At 40.7% G+C, this 17,757-nt stretch overlaps 1 protein-coding gene across 1 annotated transcript in view; it reads right to left on the bottom strand.

The window, feature by feature from the left end:
- Positions 1 to 3,124: 3,124 nt before the first annotated feature.
- Positions 3,125 to 17,757, bottom strand: part of LOC143770436 (sialic acid-binding Ig-like lectin 13) — a 43,233-nt gene continuing 28,600 nt past the window's right edge. Inside the window, exons 8-11 of the mRNA XM_077260058.1 lie at positions 16,686 to 16,937; positions 6,752 to 6,854; positions 5,958 to 6,048; positions 3,125 to 4,902 (exon numbers count right to left, since the gene is read on the bottom strand). Of these exons, the coding sequence (XP_077116173.1) occupies positions 4,726 to 4,902; positions 5,958 to 6,048; positions 6,752 to 6,854; positions 16,686 to 16,937 (623 nt within the window). The 3' untranslated portion in view covers positions 3,125 to 4,725. The remainder of the gene's footprint in view (positions 4,903 to 5,957; positions 6,049 to 6,751; positions 6,855 to 16,685; positions 16,938 to 17,757) is intronic.

The following is a 17,757-nucleotide window of genomic DNA, read 5'->3' as shown; positions in this document are numbered from 1 at the left end:
ATACAAGGAGGAATGAGAGACAGACCGGCCTTTATATAGTTTGGTGGGATCACAATGGTTAGACATTCCACCAATTACTTGCCTTGTGGCTAGGTGATAAAAATGAAGGGTTGAGTACCTTCAAAATATGAAAAGCGGAACATTGGCTCTACTGACAGTACAAGTCATGATATTCACCAGAGTGAAGGTTACACAAGGTCTCATGAAGACGTTGGCTTATAATAATAATTTTATTTCTAGAGCACCAACATATTCTGCAGCACACCAATTCAGAAGGTGCATGAACAGTACACATATCTTCAGACAGCACAAAGTAACACAATCCAAGTAAATTAAGCGAGGGCTTTGATGGCAAGAACCTACCATCGACAGTGGGAAAAATAAGTATCTGATACACTGCCGATATTGCAAGTTTTCCCACCTACAAAGAATGTAGAGGTCTGTAATTTTTAGTGTAAGTACACTTCACCTGTGAGAGACAGAAGCTAAAAATAAAAAAACAGAAATCACATTGTATGATTTTTACATAATTCATTTGCATTTTATTGCATGAAATAAGTATTTGATACAATAGAAAAACAGAATGTAATATTTGGTGCAGAAACCTTTGTTTGCAATTACAGAAGTGAGAGTTTCAGCTCCCACCAAAAATGTTTAATTGGGTTCAGGTCTGGAGACTGGATAGGCCACTCCAGGACCTTTAAATGTTTCTTGTGGAGCCACTCCTTGGCTGCCCTGACTGTGTGTTTCAGATCATTGTCATGCTGGAATACCAAGCCACGACCCATCTTCAATGCGCTCAGTGAGGGAAGTAGATTGTTGGGCAAAATCTTCCCATACATGGCCCCATCCATCCTCCCTTCAATATGGTGCAGTTGTTCTGCTCCCTTTGCAGAGAAGCACCCATAAAGTAAAATGTTTCTCCCACCATGCTTCACGGTTGGGACAATGTTCTTGGAGTTGTACTTATCTTTCTTCTTCCCCCAAACACAGCAAGTGGAGTTGATACCAAAAAGTTCTAGTTTAGTCTCATCTGACCATATGACCTTCTCCCATGTCTCCTCTGGATCATCCAAATGTTCACTGGCGAACTTCAAGCAGACCTGGACATGTGCTGGTGTTAGCAGAGGGACTGTGTGTGCCCTGCAGGATTTTAATCCATGACAGTGTAGTGTGCTACTAATGGTGATGTTTGAGACTGTGGTCCAATCTCTGTTCAGATCCCCTTCCATGTAGTTCTGGGCTGATTCCTGATTTGTCTCAGAATCATCCTTACCCCACAAGGCGAGACCTTGCATGGAGACCCAGACCAAGGAAGACTGACATCCTGTGTTTCTTCCATTTTCTAATAATTGTACCAACAGTTATTGCTTTCTTGCCATGCTGCTTGCCTATTGTCTTGTAGCCCATCTCAGCATTGTGCAGGTCTACAATTTTGTCCCTGGTGTACTTAGACAACTCTTTGGTCTTGGCCATGATGGAGAGATTGGAGTGTGATTGAGTGTGTGGACATTTGTCTTTTATATGGGTAACAAGTTCAAACAGGTGCAATTAATAAAGGTAATGAGTGCAGAGTAGGAGGCTTCTTAAAGAAAATCTAACAGGACCGTGAGAGCCAAAATTCCAGCTGGTTGGTCGGTGATCAAATACTTATTTCATGCAATAAAATGCAATTTAATTATTTAAAAACCATGCAATGTGATTTTCTGTTTTTATATTTTTACAGTCTGTCTCTCACAGTTGAAGTGTACCTACAATAAAAATTACAGACCTCTCTATTCTTTGTAGGTGGGAAAACTTGCAAAATGAGCAGTGTATCCAATACTTATTTTCCCCACTATATAGACAAAATGCAAAAGTAAAAAGTTCTTTTTAGTTCTTTTTAGTGCATGGTTCAACCATTTTTGTCCACCATATAATATTATTGTTTGTTTAGTATTCTCTTTTTAACAAATCTTAAATAAAAGTGATGTTTTAATATATTTCAGCATCTGACATTTTGTGGTTAAGTCGGCGATAATATGGTTCAGCCATACTATAAAATTAATTACGGTATTCATGTAAAGCTGTATTAACCAATCAACAGCCCGTATCTATATATGTCCAGATACAAAGTGCTATTGAGTGCATGGCATTTGTAAAAAATAGTTGATCGAAAGGAACAGATTATGATAAAAAATGTTTAAAGGGAGAACTGAGAACAGTTATATTAGTGAGGCAATATGATAGGCATAATTAAAAAGATGTAATTTTAGGGCATACTTAAAAATAGGACACTGGGAATTAACCGAATTGTCTGGGGTAATGCATTACAGAGAATTGGAGGAGCACAAGAAAAGTCTTAGAGATGGGAGTGTGACTTTCGGATTATGTAAAATGTTAGTTTTAGAAGATTAACAGGGTGGAGAATACCGGTAGGGTGGTAGGTGGAGATGAGGAGAAGAAGAAGTAGGGTGGTGTAGCACAGTGGAGACGATGAATAGGGTGATAAACAGAGCAGAGGAAGGAGATGCAGGGTAGCACAGTAATAAAGAGAGCTTTGTGGGTGAGTTTGATAAGATTCTATTGTATTCGGTGGTGGATGGTTAACAAGTGTAATGACTGGAACAGGGAGGGGGCATCTGTGTAGTGGCTGAACAGAAATGAGTCTGGCTGCTGCATTCAGGATACATTGTAGAGGGGAAAATATTCCGATTAGTAGTGAATTACAGAAGTCAAGTGAAAGATCTGTGTCAAGTATAACCCCAAGCTCTAGAGATTAGTCATCATTTGAGTATAAAGCAGACTGTGATTCAACATTTTATGTAGTGAATATTAGGGCTCTAAAGATAACATTCGCTTTTATTTACAGAGACCGAAAATAAATTAATACAGAATACTTTTTATTTTAGATTGTGATAGATTAGAATCTTTCTTTGTGTATTAGATCATTATTTGCATTGTTTCTATAGGGAGTCAATTAACATAAATATAATAATAATAATAATAAAAAATATAGCTTCATTATTAACGAAGCCCTCCTCCTCCTCGTCCCATCAAAATTTGCTTTCTCCTAATATATTGCAATCATCATATTGTAAAGCTCTGTGTACTTACAATTGCTCATTTTTCCTTTCTACCCAGATAATTATCTTTTCCAATAGGTTTATGACATCACATGATTAAAAACTGAAGAGATGAATGCTTCTAAGCTCTATGTAGAAACAGGAGGTCAATTTTCGCTGCATGAGTCATGAGTCACTGCAAAAGTCCCTGGCAGGGGGAGGAAAGAGCAGCTAAGTCAGGGGTTGAAAAGGGGAATAATATTTGCATGCACAAGATTCTACAAAGAGCTAAGAAAAGAGAAGAATTATCTGGGTAGAAAGGCAAAATGAGCAATTGTAAGTACACAGTGCTGTATAATATGATGACTGCAATATAATAAGAGGATAAAAAAATTGATGGAAGGAGGTGGAAGATGAGGATGAGGACGATGAGGAGGAGAAGGAGGAGGACAAAGATGAGGAGAAGTAGTGCTTCTTTAACAGCCACAGGTAGCTATTTTATATGTAGAAGCAGATATGAAAATCTACATATGTGTCCTACTAAAATAAAAATGTTTCCTTTCCTCTATTAGATCACATCTAAATTTCCATCTTCTATTGTGCCATAATTAAGATGATGTGTGACTGTGACATCACAATTGTGTTTCCTTTAACTACTATAACATTACAAGAGTTTCCAATAGGTCAATGTGTCACTACTAATTTGTTTTAATTAAACAAGTGTCATATTCTATGACATCACGAGTTGCTTCAGGTTAGGTAAACAGCTGTGACATTGCACATGGATTTCAGACAGGTAATGCGCTGTGACATCATCAACGTGTTTCCATCAGCTAAGTTGTTGAGCCATCAGAAGTTCCCAAAATATAGAATTCAGTGACATCACAAGTTTTAGTCAGGTGACATTCTGTGACATCATAGCTGTAGATCTCTTGGATAACCTGCTGTGAGTCTATGTCCACTTACATTCTGTGACATAACTGTAGATTATTTAGGTAGGCGGTGATGACATCATAACTTTTACTCCAGCCACATTCTGCAACATCATGACCGTAGATCTCTTAGTTAACCCACACTAACATCACAAAAGTGTTTACATCCAGCGACATTCTGTGACATCCCTGCAGTAAATCACTTAGGTAGGCTGCTGTGAAATCGAAAGTTTACGTCCAGTCACATTCTGTGACATCTTGACTACAGATCACTTAGGTAGGTTGCCGAGACATCATAAATTTTGGTCCGGTGACATTTTGTGACATCACGAATGTAGATCTCTTAGATAACCTGCTGTGACATCACAAATTAGTTTGTGTTAAGTGACATCATGATTTCAGATTATTTAGGTAAGCTGTGGTGACATCAGAAGCTTTAGTCCGGTGACATTCTGTGACCTCATAGCTGTAGATATCTTACATAACCTGCTGTGACATCACAACTGTTACTCCAGTCACATTCTGTGACATCACGATTGTAGATCACTTAGGTAGGCTGCTGTGACATCACAAGTTTTGGTCCGGTGATATATTGTGACATCGTGACTGTAGATCTCTTAGATAAGCTGCTGTGACATCACAATTAGTTTCAGACAGATCGGCTTAAATGCATCACCAAATTAGTTGGGGCCAATTCACTCTTCGTGTAGACGGACCCTCAGTTTTTGGCATTCCCTCTTGTGTAAATGCTACTTTTTTATTTCTGCATATTCAATTTCAATGTTTTTTGGAGCATTTGTAGGTTTCAGCTTTGAAAAATCAATGGTGGCATAATGTATGTCATCAACGTTCATATATTCAGAGGTGTTGTTGTCCTCTGGTTCTGAATAGACTAAGTTGGTCCCAGTCTCTTTGGTTTGGTTTCCCTACAATAAAAACAAGATTTAAATAAAATTAGTCATAAGCTTCTCCATTCAACATCTATCATTGATATGGTTCCTGGTGAAGAACCAGGAAACCCCTTTAGAAGAAACAAATTGAGTACTTCTTTAGGTTAATGAAGGAGATGAAGACCTTTGGAGGAGTCATTCTGGTATATTCTGTAAATGGTAGTCTAGCTTGTTGGAGACCTTGTAGGAAAAGGTCGGAATAATCAAGGTGATAAATTACAGTTGGGTAGATTAGGATAGTTCACTAGAAGAGGTCGCATTCTGGAAATGTTACGTTGACTTGATGTTTTAAGTAAAGACGGACAATAAATAGCCAAGCAAACCATCAGGACAAAGATTATTTATTCCCTCAGACACCAGAACTATAAATATATTGCAGCAAATGTAAAGTTACTATTACATCAGCCCATCTAATCCTAGACTAGGAAGATTTGCATGGAACATAGTGAGGAGGAGACAAGCAGGAACATTTTTAGAGAAAACCCTGTCAAAGAATTTGTAAACTCTACTGATCTTCAGAATGAATGTGCCCCATTCCTCTTCAGAGTGGACATATCTTGACAGAATATTAAAAGATGATTGTCACAATATCTTATGGCCATTCCATAAACAGTTTTTTGAGAACTTCTTGAACAAAATGGTTCCATAACATATTATCAGCCATCAGGTCTACCTACATAAATGTGCACTTCAGAACTGGCTTAAGTTATCAGAATCCAGTGTGAAGACAATGAAATGGGACTTGAGATGAAGAGCTTTGAATGAGTCTATCTGAGTTATACTGTAATATATAGTACTCTAGTTTGTTGGAGACCTTGTAGGAGATGGTTGTGGTAGTCAATGTGACAAATTACAGTTAGGCAGACTAGGACAGTTCAGTAGAAGAGGTTGTATACTGGAGATTTTATTTAGACTTGATGTGTTTATTAATAATAAATAATAATATCTGATGGTCATTCCATAAATATTTTTTGAGAACTTCTTTATTTATATGGTTCCATAATATATTATCAGCCATGAGGTCTACTTACATAAATGTGCACTTCCGAGTTGGCATAGATAACGCTGGAGTCATCAACATTCATCTCTTTCTTGTCTTCTGATTTCTTTGACAGCTTTTTCCTGAAGACAATATAAGGCCATATGAAACTATCATAAAGTGAACCAATTTTAAGGGGTCATCAAGATTATTTTCCGGTTTTCAAGCATGGATCTAAAAAATAAAGAGTGGAACAGCTGGAAGATTCTCTTCCATCTTCTTGCGATGAAAAGAAAACTGATGTTGGGATCATGGTTTATTTCTTTTGCATTCTATCATCAACATATTCCATATAGTGATTCCCACTCACAGAAGATAATTGATGATGGTGTCATTGGGAGTCTTGGTGAATGAGTTACCCCATCGAGATATGCTCAAATTTAGCAGCAAATAAAATAGAATGGCTGACGTAAACTTTACAAAATACATTTACTAGAATGTTCAGTCATAGTGGATCCATTCTGATTTTTGCAATGATTTCGTACTTGTAGGTTGATTAACTAGGTTTGATGAGAAAACATTTTTCAAAAACAGCGCCACTCCTGTCCATAGGCTGAGTCTGGAATATTAATTTAAATGGGTATTCCCATCTCCAAGATCCCAATATGTGGTAGGTGAAATAATAATAATAATTTTCGCAAATACCTTCTATTAGAAATGTAGTATAGTTTTTCTGATTTGCTACATCTTTAGTAATGACAGTCTTCTGGGGGTTACCAATAATAATGTAATACTATCAAATATACACAAACAAAATCCCAGTATCGTAAATTATGAGACACTTACTTTCTGAAATAATACACGACCAAGGCGCCTGCAATGACCAACAACACAATGACAACTACACAGCTGATGGCAGTGACTATCCCAGTGTCGTTTCTTGGTTGAGCTGGGAAAAAATATAAATCATTAGGTACAGTATTGTTTCCAGAAACGGCTGCTTTTGGTATTGTAACTTGTAAGACTCTTGATTTTTTTTTTTCCTAAAGTCTCATCACTTTCTCATTATCCATCATTGTGGTGGACAAAAAAAAATCAGCAACAAAGAGAGGAACGTTAGAACCTACCATGTTAAAATCATACCTGCAAATAATACTGGAAATCATTTTACATTGGAATACAAATTTTAGAAAAAGAAAATTGTACCTAAATGATGCCTTTTTTATTTCAATATTCTGAGGATTTTAGAAAATTATATTTTCAATTATCTAATATTAGTAAAACAAATAGAATTTTTTAATATTTTTGTTAAGTTATCAGCACGTCCATTCCTGATCACTGGAGGTTTGGCTCCACCAATCTTTAGAATGAAAGATTTGATCAGTTTGTTTTCGAGATCAGTAAGAATTCCAACAGTCAAACACCCAATTATCAAAATGTTACTACAACTATAGTCGAAAAATATAATAACTATAGATGAACAAATTTTTCTAAATTTGAATTTGCCAGCTTTGGCAAATATTTCCAAAAAAATTGCAACTAATCTATTTTCTTTGAATCTCGAGTATGGCAAAGACTTCAGTAGCCCTGAAAACCCATATATAATACTCTGAGGTCTAAAATAACTGTATCCATTCCATTCCAAGCTCTTGAATACCCAAACAGTCTTAATAATATCCCAGTGACCTCATCATATATTGCTATGGGTAAAAGGACTTTAGCTTTTTGTCACTTTTGTTGTGACACTTGTCTCTACTCATGGACAAATCACGAGTCTGGGTGATCAAAAAGGTCCGAGGTCAAAAGCCAAGAGTGCACATCATAGGGAGAAGGATTATACAAAAGAATAGTCAGGTCACGGGTCCAGGGGTCAAATATAGGAGGGTACATCATAGACAGAGGGATGATACAAAAGAATAGTCAGATCACGTTCCAGGGGTGAAAATATCAGGCAGGTAGCGGATCAAGCAAATGGTCAAGACAAATGGATGGTAAGAACAAGGTCCAAGGTCAGGCAGCAGTAGATCAGAGCACAGAGCAACAAGTCAAACATACACCAGTGAGCAAGAAGCTACAATTGGCATTAATCTGGGGTCAGACAGCTGAAGGTAACCAGGTAATTACCCGAAAAAGAGACACCTGGATGAAGCTAAGCCAAAACCCTAATGACGATTGGATAGCTAAACTGTCATTCAATACACTGATAGCTCAGCATGCCCCAACATCCAACTAGGCAGCTGAGCTTTCCATCAAATACTGACAGCTCGGCACACCACTGCTCTAGATTGAACGGCAGACAGCAGTTGACTGCGTTCGGACACACGAAAAGGTGGAATTGTGACAGCTGTGCGTTCATACATTATCGGTAATGTTTATTCAATGTTATATGGCTTCCTCTCCTTATCTCTATCGCTAAGTGGTGAGCTGTCACATCCTCTCACTATATTTCATATTCACTGCAAAAATATCTGCTGCACTCTCTGCCTTGGCTTTTTTGCTGTATATGATAGTCCCAACTGATTGGCTGTGCTATATTAAATGATGTGACAGCTTCAGGTCATTAGGGGAAATCTTTACGGCCTCACTTCAGGTCACATGAGCATTCACTTGCTCATGCAATCTTTTTCTTTGTGAAAAATGGCAGTGGGCATTTTCATTTCATTCGTGTAAATCTAAATCGGAAATTGTTTGAATTTGCCAGGTCCGACAAATTTCCTAAAATTAATCATAAATTCGATTCAAATCAATTCAATCATATCTACCAACACCCCTTTAAAATCTATTTATAATCACAATCATAATAATCACCAAGTACAAAAGAGTCAGTGGCTTTAGTCTTTTCACAAAATAGAGCTAAATTGAGTAGGATGGGAAAGAAGACAGAAGTGGTTAGAAAACGTTTCTGTCTTGGCTTTCAGTTACCTGCTCTTTCTTTCCTTTTCCATATGTGTTCCAGCTAGATAAAATTACAACCTGGGTTGTGTTTTTCACTTTGTCCACTTGTATATTGTATGTGCTGATGTCACCCTGTTCAACAAAACCCGTCAAGCCTATACACATGATCCGTCAGACTATAATTCTTGTCCATCGTTTTGAATCAGAAACTTCAACTTTTCTACACGTCAAAGGTTGCTAATTGACACTATCTCTTGGGAGATTCACTGAAGTTTCGCTATGCTAAATCCATTGGCTGACCCAGAGGGTCCATACAGTTATATGAAAAAGTTTGGGCACCCCTATTAATCTTAAGCTTAATGTTTTATAAAAATAGGTTTTTTTGCAACAGCTATTTCAGTTTCATGTATCTAATAACTGTTGGACACAGTAATGTTTCTGCCTTGAAATGAGGTTTATTGTACTAACAGAAAATGTGCAATTTGCATTCAAACAAAATTTGACAGGTGCATAAGTATGGGCACCTCACCAGAAAAGTGACATTAATATTTAGTAGATCCTCCTTTTGCAAAAATAACAGCCTCTAGTCGATTCCTGTAGCTTTTAATGAGTTCCTGGATCCTGGATGAAGGTATTTTTGACCATTCCTCTTTACAAAACAATTCCAGTTCAGTTAAGTTTGATGGTCACCGAGCATGGACAGCCCTCTTCAAATGATCCCACAGATGTTCAATGATATTCAGGTCTGGGGACTGGGATGGCCATTCCAGAACAGTGTAATTGTTCCTCTGCATGAATGCCTGAGTAGATTTGAAGTGGTGTTTTGGATCATTGTCTTGCTGAAAGATCCATCCCCTGCGTAACTTCAACTTTGTACATTATTGTCAAGAATCTGCTAATACTGAGAGGAATCCATGCGTCCCTCAACTTTAACAAGATTCCCGGTGCCACACAGCCCCAAAGCATGATGGAACCTCCACCAAATTTCACTGTGGGTAGCAAGTGTTTTTCTTGGAATGCTGTTTTTTTGCCGCCATGCATAACGCCTTTTTGTATGACCAAACAACTCAATCTTGGTTTCATCAGTCCACAGGACCTTCTTCCAAAAAGAAATTGGCTTCTCCAAATGTGCTTTTGCATACCTCAGCTGACTCTGTTTGTGGCGTGCTTGCAGAAACGGCTTGTTTCGCATCACTCTCCCATACAGCTTCTCCTTGTGCAAAGTGTGTTGTATAGTTGACCGATGCACAGTGACACCATCTGCAGCAAATTGTTGCTGCAGCTCTCTGGAGGTGGTCTGAGGATTGTCCTTGACTGATCTCACCATTCTTCTCTGCCTATCTGATGTTTTTCTTGGCCTGCCACTTCTGGCCTTAACAAGAACTGTACTGTGTTCTTCCATTTCCTTACTATGTTCTTCACAGTGGAAATTGACAGGTTAAATCTCTGAGACAGCTTTTTGTATCCTTCCCCTGAACAACTATGTTGAATAATCTTTGTTTTCAGATCATTTGACAGTTGTTTTGAGGAGCCCATGATGCCACTCTTCAGAGGAGATTCAACAGGAGAACAACTTGCAAGTGGCCACTTTAAGTAGCTTTTCTCATGATTGCATACACCTGGCTATGAAGTTCAAAGCTCAATGAGGTTACAAAACAAAAAAAAAGTGCTTTAGTAAGTCAGTAAAAAGTAGGTAGGAGTATTTAAAACAAGAAAATGATAAGGGTGCCCATACTTATGCACCTGTCAAATTTTGTTTGAATGCAGATTGCACATTTTCTGTTAGTACAATAAACCTCATGTCAAGGCAGAAACATTACTGTGTCTGTCATGATTCTCAATGGCGAGAGAACATAGCCCAGCATATATGAGAACTAGCTCTTGGAAGATGGAAACTATACTGACCATGAACTAAACCTGCCGCACAACTAGAAGTGGCCGGGTAGCATGCCTACGTTTTTTATCCCTAGATGCCCAGCGCCAGCCGGAGAACTACCTAATCCTAGCAGAGGAAAAGACAGTCCTGGCTCACCTCTAGAGAAATTTCCCAAAAGGCAGACAGAGGCCCCCACATATATTGGCGGTGATTTTAGATGAAATGACAAACGTAGTATGAAAATAGGTTTAGCAAAATCGAGGTCCGCTTACTAGATAGCATGAAGACAGAAAGGGCACTTTCATGGTCAGCAGAAAACCCTATCAAAACACCATCCAGAAATTACTTTAAGACTCTAGCATTAACTCATAACACCAGAGTGGCAATTTCCGCTCACAAGAGCTTTCCAGACACAGTAACGAAACAGCAGCTGTGAACAGGAACAAAATGCAAAAACACACAAGGACAAAAGTCCAACTTAGCTAGGAGTTGTCTGGTAGCAGGAACATGCACAGAAGGCTTCTGATTACATTGTTGACCGGCATGAAACTGACAGAGGAGCAAGGTTATATAGCGACTCCCACATCCTGATAGGAGCAGGTGAACAGAGGGGATGATGCACACAAGTACAATTCCACAAGTGGCCACCGGGGGAGCCCAGAATCCAATTTCACAACAGTACCCCCCCCTCAAGGAGGGGGCACCGAACCCTCACCAGAACCACCAGGGCGATCAGGATGAGCCCTATGAAAGGCACGGACAAGATCGGAGGCATGAACATCAGAGGCAGTGACCCAAGAATTATCCTCCTGACCGTATCCCTTCCATTTGACCAGATACTGGAGTTTCCGTCTGGAAACACGAGAGTCTAAGATCTTTTCCACAACGTACTCCAACTCACCCTCAACCAACACCGGAGCAGGAGGCTCAACGGAAGGCACAGCCGGTACCTCATACCTGCGCAACAATGACCGATGAAAAACATTATGAATCGAAAAGGATGCAGGGAGGTCCAAACGGAAGGACACAGGGTTAAGAATCTCCAATATCTTGTACGGGCCGATGAACCGAGGCTTAAACTTAGGAGAAGAAACCCTCATAGGGACAAAACGAGAAGACAACCACACCAAGTCCCCAACACAAAGCCGAGGACCAACACGACGACGGCGGTTGGCAAAAAGCTGAGTCTTCTCCTGGGACAACTTCAAATTGTCCACCACCTGCCCCCAAATCTGATGCAACCTCTCCACCACAGCATCCACTCCAGGACAATCCGAAGATTCCACTTGACCGGAGGAAAATCGAGGATGAAACCCCGAATTACAGAAAAACGGGGACACCAAGGTGGCAGAGCTGGCCCGATTATTAAGGGCGAACTCCGCCAAAGGCAAAAAAGCAACCCAATCATCCTGATCCGCAGACACAAAACACCTCAAATATGTCTCCAAGGTCTGATTAGTCCGCTCGGTCTGGCCATTAGTCTGAGGATGGAAAGCAGACGAAAAAGACAAATCTATGCCCATCCTAGCACAGAATGCCCGCCAAAATCTAGACACGAATTGGGTCCCTCTGTCAGAAACGATATTCTCCGGAATACCATGCAAACGAACAACATTTTGAAAAAACAGAGGAACCAACTCGGAAGAAGAAGGCAACTTAGGCAAGGGAACCAGATGGACCATCTTAGAGAAACGGTCACACACCACCCAGATGACAGACATCTTCTGAGAAACAGGCAGATCCGAAATAAAATCCATCGAGATGTGCGTCCAAGGCCTCTTCGGGATAGGCAAGGGTAACAACAATCCACTAGCCCGAGAACAACAAGGCTTGGCCCGAGCACAAACGTCACAAGACTGCACAAAGCCTCGCACATCTCGTGACAGGGAAGGCCACCAGAAGGACCTTGCCACCAAATCCCTGGTACCAAAGATTCCAGGATGACCTGCCAACGCAGAAGAATGAACCTCAGAGATGACTCTACTGGTCCAATCATCAGGAACAAACAGTCTACCAGGTGGGCAACGATCAGGTCTATCCGCCTGAAACTCCTGCAAGGCCCGCCGCAGGTCTGGAGAAACGGCAGACAATATCACTCCATCTTTAAGGATACCTGTGGGCTCAGAATTACCAGGGGAGTCAGGCTCAAAACTCCTAGAAAGGGCATCCGCCTTAACATTCTTAGAACCCGGTAGGTAAGACACCACAAAATTAAACCGAGAGAAAAACAACGACCAGCGCGCCTGTCTAGGATTCAGGCGCCTGGCAGACTCAAGGTAAATTAAATTTTTGTGGTCAGTCAATACCACCACCTGATGTCTGGCCCCCTCAAGCCAGTGACGCCACTCCTCAAAAGCCCACTTCATGGCCAAAAGCTCCCGATTCCCAATATCATAATTCCGCTCGGCGGGCGAAAATTTACGGGAAAAAAAGGCACAAGGTCTCATCACGGAGCAGTCGGAACTTCTCTGCGACAACACCGCCCCAGCTCTGATTTCAGAAGCGTCGACCTCAACCTGAAAAGGAAGAGCAACATCAGGCTGACGCAACACTGGGGCGGAAGAAAAGCGGCGCTTGAGCTCCCGAAAGGCCTCCACAGCATCAGGGGACCAATCAGCAACATCAGCACCCTTCTTAGTCAAATCAGTCAATGGTTTTACAACATCAGAAAAACCAGCAATAAATCGACGATAAAAGTTAGCAAAGCCCAAAAATTTCTGAAGACTCTTAAGAGAAGAGGGTTGCGTCCAATCACCAATAGCCTGAACCTTGACAGGATCCATCTCGATGGAAGAGGGGGAAAAAATGTATCCCAAGAAGGAAATCTTTTGAACCCCAAAAACACACTTAGAACCCTTCACACACAAGGAATTAGACCGCAAAACCTGAAAAACCCTCCTGACCTGCTGGACATGAGAGTCCCAGTCATCCGAAAAAATCAGAATATCATCCAGATACACAATCATAAATTTATCCAAATAATCGCGGAAAATGTCATGCATAAAGGACTGGAAGACTGAAGGGGCATTTGAAAGACCAAAAGGCATCACCAAATACTCAAAATGGCCCTCGGGCGTATTAAATGCGGTTTTCCACTCATCCCCCTGCTTGATTCGCACCAAATTATACGCCCCACGGAGATCAATCTTAGAGAACCACTTGGCCCCCTTTATACGAGCAAACAAATCAGTAAGCAGTGGTAACGGATATTGATATTTAACCGTGATTTTATTCAAAAGTCGATAATCAATACACGGCCTCAAAGAGCCGTCTTTCTTAGACACAAAGAAAAAACCGGCTCCTAAGGGAGATGACGAAGGACGAATATGTCCCTTTTCCAAGGACTCCTTTATATATTCTCGCATAGCCGCGTGTTCAGGCACAGACAGATTAAATAAACGACCCTTAGGGTATTTACTACCCGGGATCAAGTCTATGGCACAATCGCACTCCCGGTGCGGAGGTAGTGAACCAACCTTGGGTTCTTCAAAAACGTCACGAAAGTCAGACAAGAATTCAGGAATCTCAGAGGGAATAGATGATGAAATGGAAACCAAAGGTACGTCCCCATGAGTTCCTTTACATCCCCAGCTTAACACAGACATAGCTCTCCAGTCGAGGACTGGGTTATGAGATTGCAGCCATGGCAATCCCAGCACCAAAACATCATGTAGATTATACAGCACCAGAAAGCGAATAACCTCCTGGTGATCCGGATTAACACGCATAGTCACTTGTGTCCAGTATTGTGGTTTATTACTAGCCAATGGGGTGGAGTCAATCCCTTTCAGAGGTATCGGAGCCTCCAATGGCTCCAAATCATACCCACAGCGTTTGGCAAAGGACCAATCCATAAGACTCAAAGCAGCGCCAGAGTCGACATAGGCGTCCGCGGTAATAGATGACAAAGAACAAATCAGGGTCACAGATAGAATAAACTTAGACTGTAAAGTGCTAATTGAAACAGACTTGTCAGGCTTCTTAGTACGCTTAAAGCATGCTGATATAACATGAGTTGAATCACCACAATAGAAGCACAACCCATTTTTTCGTCTAAAATTCTGCCGCTCGCTTCTGGACAGAATTCTATCACATTGCATATTTTCTGGCGTTTTCTCAGTAGACACCGCCAAATGGTGCACAGGTTTGCGCTCCCGCAGACGCCTATCGATCTGAATAGCCATCGTCATGGACTCATTCAGACTCGCAGGCACAGGGAACCCCACCATAACATCCTTAATGGCATCAGAGAGACCTTCTCTGAAAATCGCCGCCAGGGCGCACTCATTCCACTGAGTAAGCACAGACCATTTGCGGAATTTTTGGCAGTATATTTCAGCTTCATCTTGCCCCTGAGACAAGGACATCAAGGCCTTTTCCGCCTGAAGCTCTAAATGAGGTTCCTCATAAAGCAACCCCAAGGCCAGAAAAAACGCATCCACATTGAGCAACGCAGGATCCCCTGGTGCCAATGCAAAAGCCCAGTCCTGAGGGTCGCCCCGGAGCAAGGAAATTACAATCCTGACCTGCTGTGCAGGGTCTCCGGCAGAGCGAGACTTCAGGGACAAAAACAATTTGCAATTATTTTTAAAATTTTGAAAGTGAGATCTATTCCCCGAGAAGAATTCAGGCAAAGGAATTCTAGGCTCAGACATAGGTGCATGAACAACAAAATCTTGCAAATTTTGTACCTTTGTGGCGAGATTATTCAAACCTGTAGCTACACTCTGAAGATCCATTTGAAACAGGTGAACACAGAGCCATTCAAGGATTAGAAGGAGAGAAAGAGAGGAAGGCTGCAGCATAGGCAAACTAGCAAGTGATTCAATTAAGAGCACACTCAGAACTAGAGGAAAAAAAAAAAAAAATTGTAGCAGACTTCTTTTTTTTCTCTCCTTTCTCAGCCAGTAATTTAACCCTTTTTTGGGCCGGTCAAACTGTCATGATTCTCAATGGCGAGAGAACATAGCCCAGCATATATGAGAACTAGCTCTTGGAAGATGGAAACTATACTGACCATGAACTAAACCTGCCGCACAACTAGAAGTGGCCGGGTAGCATGCCTACGTTTTTTATCCCTAGATGCCCAGCGCCAGCCGGAGAACTACCTAATCCTAGCAGAGGAAAAGACAGTCCTGGCTCACCTCTAGAGAAATTTCCCAAAAGGCAGACAGAGGCCCCCACATATATTGGCGGTGATTTTAGATGAAATGACAAACGTAGTATGAAAATAGGTTTAGCAAAATCGAGGTCCGCTTACTAGATAGCATGAAGACAGAAAGGGCACTTTCATGGTCAGCAGAAAACCCTATCAAAACACCATCCAGAAATTACTTTAAGACTCTAGCATTAACTCATAACACCAGAGTGGCAATTTCCGCTCACAAGAGCTTTCCAGACACAGTAACGAAACAGCAGCTGTGAACAGGAACAAAATGCAAAAACACACAAGGACAAAAGTCCAACTTAGCTAGGAGTTGTCTGGTAGCAGGAACATGCACAGAAGGCTTCTGATTACATTGTTGACTGGCATGAAACTGACAGAGGAGCAAGGTTATATAGCGACTCCCACATCCTGATAGGAGCAGGTGAACAGAGGGGATGATGCACACAAGTACAATTCCACAAGTGGCCACCGGGGGAGCCCAGAATCCAATTTCACAACATGTGTCCAACAGTTATTAGATATATGAAACTGAAATAGCTGTTGCAGAAAAAAACAATTTTTATAAAACATTAAGCTTAACATTAATAGGGGTGCCCAAACTTTTTCATATAACTGTATCTCCTTTTAGCTGATATTACAGATGAATTGGGTTTACGACCATGACTCGTACATTTTTAGGTTTAGGTTTCACGAAGAGCCAGAGACCATAAAAAAGACAAAAATGGAAGAATTATTATAATTGGTGACATATAACAAAACATTGTAGCCGATTTATAGAACAATTTAAATCTACACTGGTCAACAGTATCCTGACATCATAGAATTTCTTTCTCCTTACTTACGGGTCACTTTGATGATGACGGAGGAATTAGATGTCCCATAAATATTTCTGGCCACACAAGTGAACTGTTCTTCATCACTGAGAGCTACTTTGTTAAAGGTGAGAAAACCGTGAGCAACGGAATACTTAGTATTATTTGATCCAGGCGGTATCCAGGACAATGAAGCTTCCGGGAGGCTTTTTGCGGTGCAGACTAAAGTTGAAGTGGTATCTTCCTTGATTTTGACCATGTGCTCCTCAAATATGCTACAATCTGTGATTAAATAAAGAAAAATCAACGTGCAATCAGTCATTTTTGACATTTTTGCTATTTTTTATTCCTACTGCCTTGTCGTTGTTTTATTAAAAATAAGTTTTTTAGTTGGAAATAGTAGGTTAAGAGTGAGAAAGTCTGGAATATAGCACCAGGTCAGGAACCTTATCAGATGATTCTACAATTAGGTTAATTTCCAAATTGGGGAGAATCCCATATACAGTAAACCCTTACTAGAAGACAATAAAATGTAACTTATATTTCTATTAATTAAAATAAAGAACATACAAAGGGTATAAAACGTTTTGTCCCTAATCTGTCTCAGAAGTCTGCAGCTATTTTAGGCTGTTTTCACATTTGCGTCTGATCCGCATACATCCACATGCATCATGCGTACCTATCTTTAACATGGTATACGCATGGACATGCGTTTGTATGCGTTTGCATGCTTTTGCGTACGCATGCATTTTTTCACGGTGTGCGGTGGGCGTGGCAAACGCAACATGTTGCATTTTTGGAAGCGTCAAAAATCAGTCAAATATGCGCAGGCATGCGCATGCGGATGAGTGCGCTAAAAAAAATTACTGTCTGTGGGAACGCATGCATACGCAAGGACATGCGTACGCATGCGTTCGATGCGCTTGTGTACTTCGGACTGTTTTGAGACACGCCCTCCTGGAAATATCGAACGCATGCACATAAAAAGCGCAAACGCATGCAAAAACGCATGCAAATGCTGCGTTTTTTTGCCGTCATGCGTAAGCTGATGCGGATTAAAAAAATGCTGCGTTAGCATGCATTTGCATTCATTTTTGCACGT

Source organism: Ranitomeya variabilis, chromosome 4 (assembly GCF_051348905.1).
Source record: "Ranitomeya variabilis isolate aRanVar5 chromosome 4, aRanVar5.hap1, whole genome shotgun sequence".
Lineage (NCBI taxonomy): Eukaryota > Metazoa > Chordata > Amphibia > Anura > Dendrobatidae > Ranitomeya > Ranitomeya variabilis.
The sequence above is the reverse complement of the archived record's forward strand: the minus strand, read 5'-3'. Positions and strand labels throughout refer to the sequence as shown.